Source organism: Choloepus didactylus, chromosome 15 (genome assembly GCF_015220235.1).
Source record: "Choloepus didactylus isolate mChoDid1 chromosome 15, mChoDid1.pri, whole genome shotgun sequence".
Lineage (NCBI taxonomy): Eukaryota > Metazoa > Chordata > Mammalia > Pilosa > Megalonychidae > Choloepus > Choloepus didactylus.
Window position 1 is genome coordinate 30,946,462 of NC_051321.1, and position 18,518 is coordinate 30,964,979.

Sequence of the window (18,518 nt, forward strand, 5' to 3'; positions counted from 1 at the left end):
CCCATTCAGGGTGGCTCTGAATTAAATTACTGGAGCACTATATAAGATCAGACAGAAGGAGCAAGCTGCTACAGCCAAGAGGGACACTCTGAAGAATGCCCAGAAGCTGAAAGAGGAACTACAGTCTGAAGATGGCTGTTGAAAGCGGACTCTTGCTCTGGAGAAGCTGAGAGAGGACAGGTATCCCAAGTGCAACTAGGAGTGGCATTTTTGAGGAACTGCAACCTAGAGAGGAACATCCTGGAAGGAAACCATTTTGAAACCAGAACTTTGGAGCAGATGCCAGCCACGTACCTTCCCAGCTAACAGAGGTTTTCCGGACACCATTGGCCATCACCCAGTGAAGGTACCCAGTTGCGGATGTGTTACATTGGACACTTTATGGCCTTAAGACTGTAACTGTGTAACCAAATAAACCCCCTTTTATAAAAGCCAGTCCATCTCTGGTGTTTTGCATTCTGGCAGCACTAGCAAACCAGAACAAGGAGTTCAACGGCAGATAGGAGCTGGCAAAAGAAAGAATCAGTAAACTTGAAGATAAGAAATTGAAATCATCCAGTCTGAGAAGCAGAAAGAAGAAATAATGAAAAGAAGTGAACAGAGCCCGAGGAACCTGTGGACACTATTAAGAGTACCAATATAAGCACTGTGGGAGTCCCAGAAGGAGAAGAGAGAGAGAAGGGGGCAGAGATAATATTCAAAGAAATAATGGCAGGAAACTTCTCAAATTTAATGAAAGACATGAATATACACAGATACATGTGAATACCCAAGATGCTCAATGAACTCCAAACAGCATAAACCCAAATAGACCAACACCATAGCATACTATATTGTGACTGTCAAATGCCAAAGACACAGAATTCTGAAAGCCACAAGACTGAAGCAACATGTCACATAAAAGAGAGCCTCAATAAGATTGTGCCAGTTTCTCATCAGGAACTATGGAGGCAAGAAGGTAGTGGGATGCCACATTTAAAGTGCTGAAAGCAAAAAACTGCCAACCAAGCATTCTATGTCCAGCTAAACTCTCTTTCAAAAATGAGGGAGAGATTAAGACATTCCCACATAAATAAAACCTGAGAGAGTTCATCACTACTAGACTGGCCTGACAAGAGGTGCTAAAGAGGCTGAAAAGAAAGGTCAATAGACAAGAGATCGAAGCTGCATAAAGAAGTAAAGATCTCTGGTTAGGGTGATGAGATGGGTAAACATAAATGCCAGTATTATTGTATTTTTGATTTGTAACTCCACTTTTTACTTTCTACAGGATCTAAAAGGCAGATGCATAAAATGTAATAATAAATCAGTGGTTCTGTATTCAATGTATAAACATGTAATTTGTGACAAGAACTATATGAAGAGGGGGTGATAGAGGGAAATAGGAACATTGTATATACTATTGAGGTTAAGTTCATATCAAAGCAAATTAGATTGTTATAGATTTAGGATGTTAAATTTAAGCCCCAAGGTAACTACAAAGAAAATACTGGAGAATATGTAAGCCCATAAAGACAAAAATTAGGGTAAAGGTTGCCAGAGGCAGGGGGCAGGGGGAATGGGAAGTTAATGCACAATAAGTATAGGGTTTCTGTTTGAGGAGATGGGAAACTTTTAATGGAAGGTGAATGCAATACTGTGAATGTGATTAATCCCATTGAATGATATGCTTGGGAGTGGTTGAGATGGGAAAGTTTATGTTGTACATATGTTCCCACAATTAAAAAAAAATGCAACTAAAGAGACAATTAAATGCAATATGTAATCCTGGATGGGCTCTAACAAGGGAGGAGAAAAGGCTCAAAGGGACATTATGGGAACATGAAAAAAATGGAACATAGACTGCAAGCTTTATATCAATGTTAAATTTCTTGAACTTGATAACTGCACTTAAGGTGGTTACATAAGTGAATATCCTGGTTCTTAGGAAATAGACATGGAAGTAGTAAGGACTCAACAAGAATCATGTACACAACCTACACTTGTGTTTAGAAAATGGATTGCTAAACAGATAAGACAGAAAATGGATACACAGAATGCTGCAGCAAATGTGGCAAAATGTTAAAACTGGTGGAAATGTGTAGGGGTTTAGGGGTAAGTTGGAGTCTTTGTCTTTTGTAACTATCCTGTAAAGTCTGAAAATGTTTCAAAATCAAAAGTTAAAAAAAAATCACCAAAAGATTTTGCTTGGTTCAGCTGCTTGCCATTGTAAATGACAATTCTGAGGACACTGCATAGACATGCCTGATGAGGCAGTTCCACTGGTTATCCTTATTGGCAGTCATTATTACCATCAAATCTTTTACTTTAAAGGTAGAATGATGAGTAATCATATTCCCAAACCTAATTGTCTAAATGTATACTGAAATACCTGCAAGAGTGGTTAGATTTCTATATTTTAAGAGGTATCTTGTTAACCTAGGGTGTATTCTAGTTGGAAAACCAGGGTGATTTTTTCAACAACTGTAAACCATGCTGTATGAATCACAACTCTGTAATTTTCTTGTGGTAAATTGATTGCATTAGTATCTCTAAAAATACTCCCCCTGAATTCATGCCTTTTGCCTGTAAATTTGTAGTTCCCTTCCTCTCTGATTCTAGGCTTCACCCTAGGCCTTGTTTGGCCAATGAGACAGCATGTGCACATTTCCACTTCTTTCCATGAGAAGATGCCTGAGCTAGTTATTACAAATAGTGCTTGTGCAGGTTTGAATCTGTTATGTACTCCAGAAAAGCCTATGTTCTTTTAATCCAATCCTATGAGGGCAGACCTAGTGTGTGTGAGACTTTTTGGTCAGGTTGTTTCCATGGAGATGTGACCCCACCCATTCAAGGTGGGTCTTAACCCCCTTGTTGGAGTCTGCCTTTTATCCTCTATGAGTGGATAAAAGGCAGAGACAATTTGTAGAGAGCTCAGAGAAGTTAAGAGAGAAAATGCCCAGAGACATTTTGGAGACAGCCACTGAAACCAGAACCAGGAGAAAAGCTAAGAGATGAAATCCAGAGGTTGTCCTGGAGAACCTAAGAGAGGACCCCCAGACACTTAGAGAGAAATGCCCTGGGAGAAACAAGCAAGAACATACAGGAGCTGAGAGAGAGAGCCATTGAAACAAGAAGCCGGGAGAGAAGGATCAGCAGACGTCACTATGTGCCTTCCCATGTGACAGGAACCCCAGATGCCATTGGCCTTTCTTCAGAGAAGGTAGCACCCTGTTGATGCCTTAATTGGACATTTTCAAGGCCTTAGAATTGTAATTTGTAACTTAAAAAATCTCCATTGCTCACCACATCAATAAATCAAAGCAGAAGAACCACATGATCATCTCGATTGATACAGAAAAGGCATTTGACAAAATTCAACATCCTTTCCTGATGAAAACACTTCAAAGGATAGGAATAGAAGGGAACTTTTTCAATATGATAAAGGCAATATATGAAAAACCCACAGCTAACATCACACTCAATGAGGAGAGACTGAAAGCTTTTCCTCTAAGATCAGGAACAAGACAGGGATGCCCACTATTACCATTGTTATTCAACATTGTGCTGGAAGTTCTAGCTAGAGCAATTAGGCAAGAAAAAGAAATAAAAGGCATCCAAATTGGAGAGGAAGAAGTAAAACTTTCACTATTTGCAGATGACATGATTCTATATGTAAGAAATCCAGAAAAATCTACAGCAAAGCTACTAGAACTAGTCAATGAATACAGCAAAGTAGCAGGCTACAAGATCAACATGCAAAAATCTGTAGTGTTCCTATACACAAGTAATGTGCAACAAGAGGAGGAAATCAAGAAAAAAAATCCCATTTACAATAGCAACCAAAAGAATCAAGTATTTAGGAATACACTTAACCAAGGACACAAAAGACCTTTAAAGAAAACTATAAGAAACTGTTAAAAGAAATTGAACAAGACCTAAAAAAATGGAAGAACATACCATGTTCATGGATGGGAAGACTAAATATAGTTAAGATGGCAATTTTACCTAAACTGATTTACAGATTCAATGCAATACCAATTCAAATCCCAACAACTTACTTTACAGAAATATAAAAACCAATAACTAAATTTATTTGGAAGGGTAAGGTGCCCCGAATAGCCAAAAATATCTTGAGAAAGAAGAATGAAGGTCTTACACTACCTGATTTTGAAGCATATTACAAAGCTACAGTGCTCAAAACAGCATAGTACTGGCATAAGGACAGATATACTGATCAATGGAATCGAATTGAGTTTTCAGAAGTAGATCCTCGCATCTACGGACAACTGATCTTTGATAAGGCAGTGAAGCCGAAGCAACTGGGAAAAAGCAGCCTGTTCAATAAATGGTGTTTGGAGAACTGGATATCCATTTCCAAAAGAATGAAAGAGGATGTCCATCTCACACCTTATACAAAAATTAACTCAAAGTGGATCAAAGACCTAAACATTAGCAGCAAGACCATAAAACTCTTAGAAGAAAATGTAGGGCAATATCTTAAAGATCTTGTAATAGGAGGTGGTTTCTTAGACCTCACACCCAAGGCGCAAGCAACCAAAGAACAAATAGACAAATGGGATCTCCTCAAAATTAAACACTTTTGTACATCAAAGGACTTTGTCAGAAAAGTAAAAAGGCAACCTACACAATGGGAGAGGATATTTGGAAACCACATATCAGATAAGGGTTTAATATCCCGAATATATAAAGGAATCCTGCATCTCAATAACAGAAAGACAAACAATCCAATTAAAAAATGGGCAAAAGACATGAACAGACATTTTTCTGAAGAGGAAATACAAATGGCTCAAAAACATATGAAAAAATGCTCAACTTCACTGGCTATTTAGGAAATGCAAATCAAAACCACAATGAGATATCATCTCACACCTACAAGAATGGCCATTATTCAAAAAACAGAAAATGACAAGTGCTGGAGAGGATGTGGAGAAAGAGGCACACTTATTCATTGTTGGTGGGAATGTAGAATGGTGCAACCACTCTGGAAGAGTGTGGAGGTTCCTCAGGAAGCTAAATACAGATTTGCCATATGACCCAGCTATTCCATTGCTAGGTATATACTCAGAGGAAATGAAACTTAAGACACAAACAGACATTTGTAAACCAATGTTTATTGCAGCATTATTCACAATTGCCAAGAGATGGAAACAGCCCAAATGTCCATCAAATGACGAGTGGATAAACAAACTGTGGTATATACACATGATGGAATATTATGCAGCTGTAAGACAGAACAAAGATATGGATCATGTAATAATGTGGATGAACCTTGAGGACATTATGTTGAGTGAAGTTAGCCAGAAACAAAAGGACAGATTCTGTATGGTCTCACTAATATGAACAGACATTAATGAACAAACTTTGGGAGTTAAAAGCTGACAACACAGGCGACCAGGAGATAGAAAGAGGGCAGAGACCAGCCATTTGATGCTGAAGGACTACAGAATGTTTAGGATTGATTGCATAGATCCAGAAATAGATAGCATAATACTGTGTGATGGTAGCACAGTATTGTAAGTACACTGAACAAAGATGTCTGTGAGTAAAGTTGAAAGAGGTGGGATAGGAGAATGTATGACACCAGAGGTAAAGATAGATGATAAAGACTGGGACTATATAACTTGGCAAAAACTGGAGTGGCCAATGACTGTTACTAAATATACAAATATAAAAATGTTTTTGCATGTGGGAAAGCAAACGAATGTCAACCATGTAAAGAGTTGAAAAAGGGATGGTATTCAGGAAAAAACATTATCAAAGCAAACTGGAGTCTATGGTCAACAGTAACATTGTAATATACCTCCATTAAATGTAATAAAGGCAATATGCCAATGCTAAATGTGTATGAGAGGGGGATATAGGGGAGGAATATGGGATTCTTGGAAGTGGTGTTATGTGCTGTCCTTACTAGTATACTGTATTGTATGACATGTTATTTTTCTTTTTATCATTTTTTTTCCTTATTGCTAAAAAAAATTTTTTTTCTTGTAGTAATCAATATGTTCAAGTGCTGATTGTGGTGATAAATGTACAACTTTATGATGATACCATGAACAACTGACTGTACACTGTGGATAAATGTATGGTACGTGAATATAACTCTATAAAATTGTAGGAAAATATATATATAGGAGTAAAAGTGTTGGAGAAAACATGGTGAGAGGAATGTACCTATCTACCTGTTGATGAGCAGGTAGAATGCTGTAGCCTTTCTGAAGGTCAGTGTGGTTGTTCCACAAAAAGTTAGGTATGTGGGGACCAAAAGGTCCTGCAACCTCATTATGGGGTATGTCATTTGAAGATCTGAGAGCAGAGACATGAATGAACATTTGCAAACTGGTGTTCATGGAGGCAGTAATCATGATTTGCAAAGGGTGCAGATGACCTAAGGGTACATTGACTGAAGAATGGAATGGTGTACTGTGGTGTATGCATACAGTGGAACATTGAGCAACTACAAGAAGGAGTGAAGCTGTGAGACACACAACGAGGTGAATGGACCCTGTACACAGTATTTGAGTGAAGTACACCAGAAATAAAGGCAAACACTTTAATGCCTCACCAGTATGACTAACTACAATGCATACATGCAGAACTGAATCTTAGAACATAGCCTAACATGGACATAATTATTGTAATAGTCCCTAGATTGTAAGCTCTTACAGCAGTTAACTCTATCCCTGAACTGTAATGCCTATCTCTAAACTTTGAGATGCTGATCCCCTAGCATATAACCTGATTGGTCTCTGGAACAATGCATATCTGAGACACCTGAAACTCAGAGCTAGAGCTCGGCAGATATGAATGTCAGTATTAGTGCATACACCACTGTCAAAAAAAAAAAAAAGCTGAAAAAGAGCCCAGACTTCAATTAGTGATATGAATGAAGCAGGTCTGGTTAGGACCAGGGCAAGCCAGGCCAAAGGGTAAAGGTTGAAACTGACTGTTTTAAAACTTCAGCTTCCATATGAGACCAAGAGAAGAGATATCTATTTGGTACAGGATCTAAATTTTCTAACGGTACAACTCTACAGTCGATTTGCTCAAACACCACAATTGCATGGAACTTTGAATAGGAAGTGAGATACGGTAGGTTAGTATAGGCTGGAGTGGAATAGTGACACATCCCAGAGTAATTTGGGCAGATAATAAAAAATATATTTACAGCCTCCCCCTCCCCAGCCCTGAGGATCTGGGGGAAGGTAAGGATGTGTTGGACATCCTCACCTGGACTGGTGTTGATGCTGTCACAAACATTGGGACTGGCGGTTTGATGTGCTGAGCCCTCGATCATGGGACTTGCCCTTATGAAGCTCGTTACTGCAAAGGAGAGGCTAAACTTGCATATAATTGTGCCTAAGAGTCTCCCCCTGAGTACCTCTTTGTTGCTCAGATGTGGCCCTCTCTCTCTCTAACTGAGCCATCTCGACAGGTGAACTTGCTGCCCTCCCCCCTACGTGGGACCCAACTCCCAGGGGTGTAAATCTCCCTGGCAATGCAGAATATGACTCCCGTGGATGAATGTGGACCCAGCATCGTGGGACTGAGAGTATCTTCTTGACCAAAAGGGGGATGCAAAATGAGATGAAATAGTTTCAGTGGCTGAGAGATTTCAAATGGAGTAGAGAGGTCACTCTGGTGGATATTCTTATGCACCACATAGATAACACCTCTTAGGTTTTAATGTATTGGAATAGCTAGAAGTAAATACCTGAAACTACCAAACTCCAACCCAGCAGTCTGGACTCCTGAAGACAATTATATAATAATGTAGATTACAAGGGGTGACAGTGTGATTGTGAAGACCTTGTGGATCACACCCCCTTTATCTAGTGTATGGATGAGTAGAAAAATGGGGATAAAAACTAAAGGACAAATGGGGTGGGATGGGAGGATGATTTGGGTGTTCTTTTTTCACTTTTATTTTTTATTCTTGCTCTGGTTCTTTCTGATGTAAGGAAAATGTTCAGAGATAGATTGTGGTGATGAACGCATAACTATGTTATCATACTGTGGACAGTGGATTGTATACCATGGATGATTGTATGGTGTGTGAATGTATTTCAATAAAACTGAATTTAATAAAAAAAAAAAATCTCCATTGTTAAAAGCCAACCCATTTCTGGTATATTGCATTCCGGCCTTGGCAAAACTGGAACAGTGCTTCAATTAACAGCCATTTGTGAGTGTTTCTTCATACTTTGTTAGTATCTCTGGGATTCCCTGAAGTGGTTTTGCTGGGACTGCTGTGTCAAAGGGTAAATTCATTTGTATTTTGATAGATATTGATACATTACCTTCCAGAGAGACAGCATCATTTTTGCATCCCTCCATGAACATATGAAGTGCCTGTTTTCCAACAGCCTAACAATAGAAAACGTTGTCAAACTTAGACTTTTGTCAATCTGATAAGTGGGAAGTGTTATCTTAGGGAAGTTCAACTTATATCTCTCTTATAATGAGTGAGAGTGAACCTCTTTCTTTTCATATGTTTATGGGCCGTTTGCCTCATCAACTTTTAACTCAGTGAGTATTTGATTGGACTCACTGAGTACCAGCAATCTGAAAAAAAAAGGACATTAATAAAACACTGACTTATTTTTAGTTCTGTCACCAGCCACCATGGTGTGGGGTGAAAGCATCACTTAAAAGGACTGATTCTTTTTCTTTTATCAAATCATGGGTGCAAATGGTCACCCAAAATGTACCCTGTTTACCCTAAAGTCCAAGGCATTTCTCTTTGCTTTATTCTCTGATGCATTTTCCTTTGCTGTGTAACCTTGGACAAGTCACTTAACACCCCTGAATCTGTTTCTTCCTGTATCAAAACATGATGAAATGATAATAATACTGTTTATCTTGCAGGGTGGTTTTTAGAGTCAAATGAAATTTAAAATGTTAAAAAAAATTGTTTTGGATACTGAAAGTACTGTACAAATTAAGCAGTCATTATTTTTTTAAAAATTTTAAACAGTTTTATTCATTCCATACAATCCATCTTAAGTAAACAATCAATGATTCCTGGTATAATCACATAGTTATGCATTTACCACCAAAATCTATATGAGGACATTTCCTTTTCTTCCACAATGAAAGAGGAAGAGGGGGAAAAAAACGAAGAATAAAACAAGATAGAAGAAAAAGATATACAATGAAAAGGTCATACAACAACAATAACACCAAGAATACCATACCACTCCCTTATATCCCCCTCTTATAAACCTTTAGCTTTGGCATATTGCCTTTGTTACAATTAATGGAAGCATATTACAATGCAACTGTTAACTATAAACTAGTTTGCACCGATTGTAATTTTTCCCCATACCATCCAGTTTTCAACATCTTGCAATGTTGACACTCATTTGTTCTCCCTCATGTTAAAACATTCTTATATTAGTACACTTAATCACCATTATTGACCACTCTAGGTTTCACTAAATTATACAATCCCTGTCTTTATCTTCTATCTTTTTTTCTGGTATACATGCCCCTAGCCTTCCTCTTTCACCCATACTCACACTCATCTTTGTTCAGAGTACTTACAATATTGTGCTACCATCATACAGTATTGTGCTATTTCTGGATCTATACAATCAATCCTGTTGAACATTCTGTACTCCTTCAGTATCAGATGCCTGATGTCTACCCTCTTTCTATCTCCTGATACCCTATGTTCTCAACTTTAACTTTCAAGGTTCGCTCACTAATGTTAGTTCATATTAGTTGAGACTATACAGTACTTGTTCTTTTGTTTCTGGCTAATTTCATTCAATGTAATGTCTACTGTCTATCACTTTGTCTTTTGGATCTCATGTGTCATATCTTATTTTATTTTTATTTTTTATTCTCTCTCTCTTTTTACCCTTATTGATAGTCTTCATTTCTACACTATTCTCAAAACCTCTCTCCTGTCTTTTCCTATCTGTAGTGCTCCCTTTAGCATTTCTTGTAGAGCACATATCTTGTTCACAAACTCTCTCAGTGTATGTTTGTCTGAGAATATTTTAAACTCTCCCTCATTTTTTTTTTTATATTTCCAAAAGTACTGAGTTTATTTGAAAGTATTGCATTATGTTCCAATCTCAGTAAACAAATCCATGTATCCATTATATGTTGATTTTGGCAGAGAATAGACATGCACACATCAATTAATAAAATAATTTAAAGGTATTTGCTTTTGGTAATAAAGCAGTGTGGAATTAAAGGACAATATGTATATCTTCTGGATAATTTATTTAGGTCATAAAGTTTCTTGTAATTGTACTTAATATTTGCTGGAATAGAGGCATAGAAAAGATGAACACTGCTTAGATTAATGGATATACACGATATATGCCTAACCTGGAAAAAAAAAAAAAAGGCAGATATCTGGGAGATATTGAAATTCCTGGTTCCAAGTGCTTTAAGGTAGGGGGTGGACCACTAAGATTTTGCAGTTCATCTTTAGACCTCCCCAAGTAAAGCCAACCTTGAGCAATGAGTGCCAGCCTATTTCAGAATAGCTTATATAGAGCTCTTTGCAAGAGGATGCCATTTTAAACTGACTTGCTATCTACTTCCATGACACATATATGCATATTTCACTGGGGCAAGCAACTTAGAAACATGATTTCATCATTGCTACATAGTTAAGGAAAGAATTTATCAACTGAATGCATCTATTGCTTTTTTAGGGGACACCATCTATTCTGATCTCTGAAATGTGCAATGTAAGATTACATTTAGAAGCCTGAAAAACTTGTGGTTCTTGCATCTACAAAAGAATGGGAATGTTATAATCACTATAAGAAATTACAATGATTGACACAGCATAAACATTACCTGAAATTATTTCTAATCACATTAATATAACATTAAAAATGCACATATTCATGTTCACTAAAATTAATGAGGCTATTTGGGAACAAGAGACAGATCCTCTCTTGATCTCTCCTTTTAAAATTCCTTAAAATATTTAATAAGTTGAGCCACAAATATACTTAAGCTACAATAATACCAAAAAGGGGATGAGTGTTTGCTTTTTGAAATCAATGGAGTACATAAAATGTTTTGGCAGATAATAGCACTATTCTGGGACATCTTAAAATTTTATGTTCACCTTCCATTCTCCTGATACCATTTACATTTTAATCATGTATCCCTTTTGACTGTTTGCATGGAAAAACTGTTAACTAATCTATTATTTCAATATTAAGCCTAAATCTTTTGAAGCCAAGATAATTTTGCTATTTTATAAAAGTAACAGATTCACCTGTTTCAGGATGGTTAAGACAGAATGCTTAAGGTTCACGGTTGCTGCTTTGCCTGGGCTTCTGCTTCCTTTGAACCAGGAGGTGCTGTCAAGCCTAAAAAGGCATACACTGCATTATTTTCTCTGGCTTCAAAGAAATCATCACAGTCTCCACGGTATTGGCTTTCATTGAAAATTTGAGGTGGCAGTGGGTACCCTGTGGCTGGTCGACTGTTTTCAGGTACATTGTCTCTCATCCACTTCTGATTCTCTTCATTGGCTGCAATATCTTTTGCTTCAAATCCTATTTTGTTGGCTTCCAAGAAACCAAGCACATCTTGCTGTTTCTTCTTAATCTCCATAGAACCAGAAGAAGATGCAATATAAACATGGATCACCATCCTGGGAACACCAGCTGTGATTATTTGGGTCCTGAAAACCATGGTGGAGCAGCTGCAATAGCGGTTGAAATCGAGTTAGCTGCTGAACAAAGGACAGACTCTCCCTCATTTTTGAAGGATAGTTTTGCCGAATACAGAATTCTTGGTTGGCAATTTTTCTCCTTCAGTATCTGAAATATATCATACCACTGCCTTCTTGCTTCCATGGTTTCTACTGAGAAATCCGCACATAGTCTTACCAAGCTTCCTTTGTATGTGATGGATCACTTTTCTCTTGCTGCTTTCAGGATTCTCTCTTTGTCTTTGAAGACTGATAATCTAATTATGAAGTGTCTTGGTGTAGGCCTATTCAGATCTATTCTGTTTGGGGTACACTGCACTTCTTGGATCTGTAATTTTATGTCTTTCATAAGAGATGGGAAATTTTCAATGGCTATTTTCTCCATTATTGCTTTTGCCCCTTTTCTCTTCTTTTCTCCTTCTGGGACACTCATGACACATATACTCATGCACTTCATGTTGTCATTCAATTCCTTGAGACACTGTTCATATTCTTCCATTCTTTCCCCATCTGTTGTTTTCTGTATAGGATTTCAGATATCCTGTCCTCCAGTTCATGAATCCTTTCTTCTGCCTCTTCAAATCTGTTGTTACATGTCTCCATTGTGTTTTTTCATCTCTTCTATTGTGCCTTTCATTCCCATAAGTTCTCCCATTTGTTTTATCAAGCTTTTGAATTCTTCTTTGTGGTCACCCAGTGTTTTCTTTATATCCTTCATCTCTTTTGCCACATTTCCCTTCAGCTCATTGACTTGATTTAGAAGATTTACTTGAACGTCTTTAATTAGTTGTTTCAGCTCCTATATCTCAATTGAAGTGTAAGTTTGTTCCTTTGACTGGGCCATGTCTTCATTTTTCCTAATGTGACTCATAATTTTTTGTTGTCTAGGCATCTGGTTTCCTTGATTACCCCAGTCAGATTTTCCCAGACCAGATGGGTGAGGGTCTCAGGAGGAAGGTGTAATCAGTATCAACTTTCCCTGAGGATGAGACCCACAAGGTTCCTGTAAGGCCTCTAGACTCTGCTTTTCCTATCCTGTCCAGCAGGTGACACTTGTCAACCCACAGTTCCCTGCTGGTGTAAAGAGCCTAGTTCTATGCTGTGATCTCAGCCATACCACCCATTCCAGGCTGGTGTACAATGTGTGTCCAGTCACGGATGTCTGCCAATAGTTGTTCCAAACTATTACTAGTTCTTCCTGGCTATTTACTAGTTGCTTTAGAGGACTAACTAAATTCCATACCTCTCTATGTTGCCATCCCTGCCCCAAGCAGTTGTTATTAATTTGACAGATTCTATCACTGGAAAAAACACCACAGCTACTATTACAAAAAACAAAAACAAAAACAAACACAAACAAAACAAAGGTAGAAGGACAGAATGGTGCGGTAGGAACTGAGCAACAGAAACCATCCACAGTGACAAAGCAGACAATTTCCTGAAGGAGCCAGGATTCTAACTTTCAGCTCATGAAACTAACCTACCTCTTCCTCCCTTAGTTCCCTTAGTTTACATCAAGAATCACAGCTACAGTATTTATGGGTATTCTCAGAGATCCCCCAGTTGGGTCTGACCCAGAGGGGCTTGGAACAGAAGGCACCAAAAAGAGCAAGGAGGCAGAGCTATTTGCAGGAAGCCAGACTGGAGCACAGCAGAAGGTTGGAAAGAATGCTGGATTAGAAGAACAAGGATGTATTAAGTGACCTCTGCGATCAGCAGTCTAAGCTCTTCAATCACAAACCCACACATCTGGCATTTAAATCTCCTCCATAAAGGCCTGGGCTAGCAGTTGCTCAGACTTTGCTAGGACAACTTCAAATGGCAAGCTTACTGCCTCCCAAGGCCTATTCATGTTAAGAAATGCTCCTACATCCCAATGAATAGTTAACAGCTTTTTAGTTCTCTATTCTGGGTAACAAAGAAAAAGTCAAATACTTTTGCCATATGGCAAGACTTCAAATATTTTTAAATACTTATGATGGGTTATAGTTCACCCCCCAATTGATTCCAATGTCTTCTCATCTTCACACTAAAAGGTTTCCAGTTTTCTCCCTTTCATAGCCATTCCTCACAGAACTTGGATTACAGAGATTCTGCCAGTTTGAAATCCACCCTTCTTTGGGTATGCTCTAATTTGTCCATGTTATGCCTAGAGTGTGGCACCAAGAAGGGGCCACTGGGAGAGAGATGGGATGTGAAGCAGGGACTCATTTCTGAATATATGTATAAAGAGTAGATTCCTAGCTTTCCATGTATCTGCCCTGCACACTTCCAAAGTTCCCCTACCAATCACTTAAAGGATGGGAGTTGGAGAAAACCAATTTTGGGTGATCTGATATAGGAAGATGCAGCAATAAATCATTAATGAGAACATTTGGGTGCTTAGGCCAGACTCCTTGCAAGGATCTTTTCCTGCTTGGAGGGATGAAGTAGGGACTGAGTTCTGAGGGTGAGTGCAGTAAGTACATTTTACAGGGCTTTCTGAGAGCCACGGAGCCTGCTGAGACTATGGGCCTCCAGACTCAAAGAGCTTCCTTAATGTTGGAATAAAGCTGGCCTTGGAGTCACCCAAAGATGGAAGACTTACGTGACTCATTTTGTGGACTTAAAAGACTACACAGTGGTTCCTCAGTGCCTGGGCTGCCAATCAGCCATGACTACAGGTGAGGGCACAGTGGTAGCTGTAGCTGGGGCCACCCAGCCTAGTGAGATCACCTTTATGGAAAACAGCTGGGCATATGTACCAAACTGCAAAATGTGTAGACCTTGTGACCCAGCAATCCCACTTCTAGGAATTTATCCTGAGATAATTGGACGTGGTAGCCAAGATGTACAATCATGGATATTATTTACAGTGTTGTTTAAAACGGGGAAAACTGGAAACTAACTGAAAGTTCAAGAGTGGCCTGTTTGTGCTAGACAGACCTGTTATGTTACTATCATACCATGGAATACCCTACAACCACTGCAAACATTACCACTGATCTATATTTACTTAACTGGAAAGATTTCCATAACATGATGCTGGGTGAAGAAAGCATGTTAATACACACAATATTAAGTTAGTAAATTGTATAAATATTGTATGCATAGAGACATATCTAGAAGGATGGTAACTAAATGTTAAGAGTACTGTCTCAGGGGCTGGGATTTTAGATAATGTTTATTTTTCTTTTTCAATTACATATTTAAGTTACAAAGCAATACAGGCTTGTTATAAGAAATTCAAACTATAAAGTGTATAAAGTAACAAATGAAAGTCTCTGTGCCAGTTTGGATGTATTATGTCCCCCAAAATTCCATGTTCTTTGATGCAATCTTGTGAGGGCAGACCTATTAGTGTTGATTAGGTTGGAATCCTTTGATTATTTCCATGGAGATTTGACTCAATCACCTGTGAGTGAAACATTCGATAGGATTATTTCCATGGAGATAAGGACCCCGCCCATTCAGGGTGGGTCCTGATTTAAACATTGGAGTCCTATAAAAGAGCTCACAAACAGAAGGACCTTAGAGGAGCTCAGAGAGACATTTTGGCGATAGCTGCTGAAAGCAGAGTTTTGCTGACACATTGGAGATGCTAGCCCAGTGTTTGCTCCGGAGAAGCTAAGCAAGGACAAAACGCCCCAAGAGTAACATTTTGAAGAATGCACAGGAGCTGAGAGAGGAGCTGGACCACAACCCAGGATCAGCAGACGCCAGCCATGTGTCTTCCTAGCTAACAGGTTTTCTGGATGCCATTGGCCTTCCTTCGCTGAAGGTGTACTTGTGTTGATGCCTTAATTTGGACATTTTCATGGCCTTCAGACTGTAAATCTGTAACCAAATAAACCCCCTTTATACAAGCCAATCCACTTCTGGTATTTTGCATAATAGCAGCATTAGCAAACTGGAACAGTCTCTTTTCCCATCAGTCCCATTTCTTTTATGTTAACCACTGTTAACATTTGACACGCATTCTTCAAGACTTTCTTCTAAGCATATATAATCAAACTCACACTTTTCGTCTTTTTAAAAAAAGGTAAACATGCAACCACACTCTACCCATTGTTCTGTGACTTGTTTTATTTCACGTTTCCAATATTGCTTTGAATTTTTTTTTACTTCATTTTTTAAATTGGAAAAACTATAAGGTTATTTTCATTTCGGGGAATAAAAGGGCACAAGCCAGGACAGAACACAATGCATGTGTGATCTGAGAAGCCCAGTGAAGAGAGGAAAAGGACAAAGGCTTCCCATGTTCAGGCTGTCACATATCAGTATGAGTGGGGACCCAGTGTGTCCAGCGAGCCCAGGAGGTTAATAGTGTCCCATTCTTTCTAAATCTTCACCCTCAAAAAGGGCCTGCTGAGCTAGGCCCAAGACTCAGGAAGGCCCAAACACTGGGCTACAGCCTGTCCCAGAGATGCCTCCTCTGCCCCAGTGCGGTGCCTGGGTATGCAGCTTCCACTGGTCAAAGCAGGACAAGGCAGAGGAAGCCCACCCCATTGGCTGCTACATGCCAGCAAAACAACCACCCTCACTGTGGGCTTGCTGCAATCCCTCTTCAAAAGCACCCGAGTTTCCGTTGCCTTTCCTCCCCTGGTGCTAGTTTCAACTGTCGTATTTCTAGAGAAGGGGCTCTGTGAGGGGCTGGAATCTTAACAGAATTCTGGAGGAAGAGGGCAGGCCTATTTCCTGGCCCAGGTCCTGGAGAGGAACCAAACAGCAAGCCTGTCACCACGTCTCCCCTGCAAGGCAAGAAGACAGACACATCCCCAGGGGAACCAGAGCAGAACTGAGTCTGGCTCAGGGAAACGATTCATTTCCTGCTAAGCGAGTTATAAAGAAAGCTGGAAAGAACTCCCCCAACTTGCAGATTACTGCATCTTACTCAAAGCCTGTTCCAGTAAACACATTCTCATCACTACCAGAGGGCGCTCCCTGAGGTGGTGCCTTGTCCTCACCAACCCCTGGTCCCAGTGGTATTGGCCTGGGGGTGAGTCTCAGGCCTCACTGTCCCTGTTCTCTAGGAAGTTTTTTTTTTAAATTTCAGTCATACATTATGCTAAGTGAAATAATCCAGATACAAAAGGACAAATATTGTATGATTTCACTTACATGAAATATCTAGAACAGGAAAATTCAGAGAGACAGAAAGTCGATTAGAGGCTACCAGGGGCTGGTGGGGAGGGGGCAATAGAGTTAATGCTTATTGGGTACAGAGTTTCTGTTCGGGGTGATGAAAGTTCTGGAAATGGTGGCAATGGGTGCACAACATTATCAATGTGCATGATACCACTGAACTGCACACTTAAAATTGGTTAAAATGGTAAATTTTATGTTATGTATAAAATTTACCACAATGAAAATAATTTTTTTAAAAATCCAGTAATGATCATCATTTGATTTTTCTTTTCTTCTCTGAAATAAAACCCATGCACTATGCAGGAAGTTTCAAAATGGGAGGAAGGTACCAAAAGGAAAAAAATCAATGACCCATGACCCTATAACCCTAAGATGGCCTCTGTGAATAGCTCCACGTATCTCCTTCCAGTCACCTCTGTGGACATGTACACATTGTTTCCGAAATCAGGACTCACCTCTATTCCTTGCTGCAATATGCTTTTTTAAAAAATTGTGTTATCATATAAATAAGTTTGTCATTTTACACATTTTTAAGTTTACAATTCAGTGGTATTAATTACATTTACAATGTTGTCCTACCATTGACACCATCCATTACCAAAACTTTTTCATCACCCCACACAAGAAACTCTGCACCCATAAACAATAACTTCCCATTCCCTGCACCCTAGCCCCTGGTGATCTCTAAGCTACTTTCTGTCTCTATGAATTTGCCTATTCTCGATATTTCATGTAAGTAGAATCATAATATTTGTCCTTTTGTGTCTGGCTTATTTCACTCAGTATTGTCTTCAAGGTTCATCCCTGTTATAGTATATATCAGAACTTCATTCCTTTTTAGGCTGAATATTACCCACATTCTGGTTATCCTCTCCTCTGTGGATGGACACTTGGGTTGCTTCCACCTTTTTGCTATCATGAATAACGCTGCTATGACCATTGGTGTACAAGTATCTGTTTGAGTCCTTGCTTTCAGTTCTTTGGGGTATATACCTAAGAGTGGGATTGCTGTCTTACATGGTAATTCTATGTTTAATTTTTTGAGGAACCACCAAACTGTTTTCCACAGCAGCTACACCATTTTACATTCCCACCAACAACGTACAAGAATTATTCCAGTTTCTCCATATCCTGGCCAACACTTGTTATTAACCATTTTTTCAGTAAAAGTTATCCTAGTGGATATGAAGCAGTATCTCATTGATTTTGATTTGCATTTCCCCAATGACTAATGATATTGAGTATCTTTTTATGTGCTTATTGCCCATCTTCTTTGGAGAAATTACTATTCAAGTCATTTTTTTTTATTGGGTGTTTGCCTTTTTGTTGTTGAGTTGGAGTTTTTATGTATTCCGTATTTAAATCTTTATCAGATATATGATTCCCAAATATTTTCTCCCATTCTGCAGGATGCCTTTTCACTTGCTTGATAATATCCTTTGATGAGTATAAGTTTTGAATTTTTATGAAGTCTAACATATCTATTTTTTCTTTTGTTGCTTGTGCTTTAGGTGTCATATCTAAGAATCCATTGCCAAATACAAGGTCCTAAGATTTCCCCTATGTTTTCTTGTAAGAGTTTTATGGTTTTAGCACTTATATTTAGGTCAATGATCCATTCTGAGTTAATTTTTGTATGTGGTATGAGGTAGGGGTCTATGCAATATACTTTTAAAATGACAATATAAATAATATT

General features: G+C 38.7%; 2 protein-coding genes across 5 annotated transcripts in view; both read right to left on the reverse strand.

The window, feature by feature from the left end:
• The window catches only part of SUFU (SUFU negative regulator of hedgehog signaling), a 139,776-nt gene that overhangs the window by 67,586 nt on the left and 53,672 nt on the right, over positions 1-18,518 (reverse strand). The gene's annotated exons all lie outside the window — the stretch shown is intronic.
• On the reverse strand, positions 9,994-11,821 carry LOC119510173 (SH3 domain-binding glutamic acid-rich-like protein). The gene has a single exon (XM_037804350.1). The coding sequence runs from the start codon at positions 11,674-11,676 to the stop codon at positions 11,290-11,292; it is 387 nt and encodes a 128-aa protein (XP_037660278.1). The 5' UTR covers positions 11,677-11,821; the 3' UTR covers positions 9,994-11,289.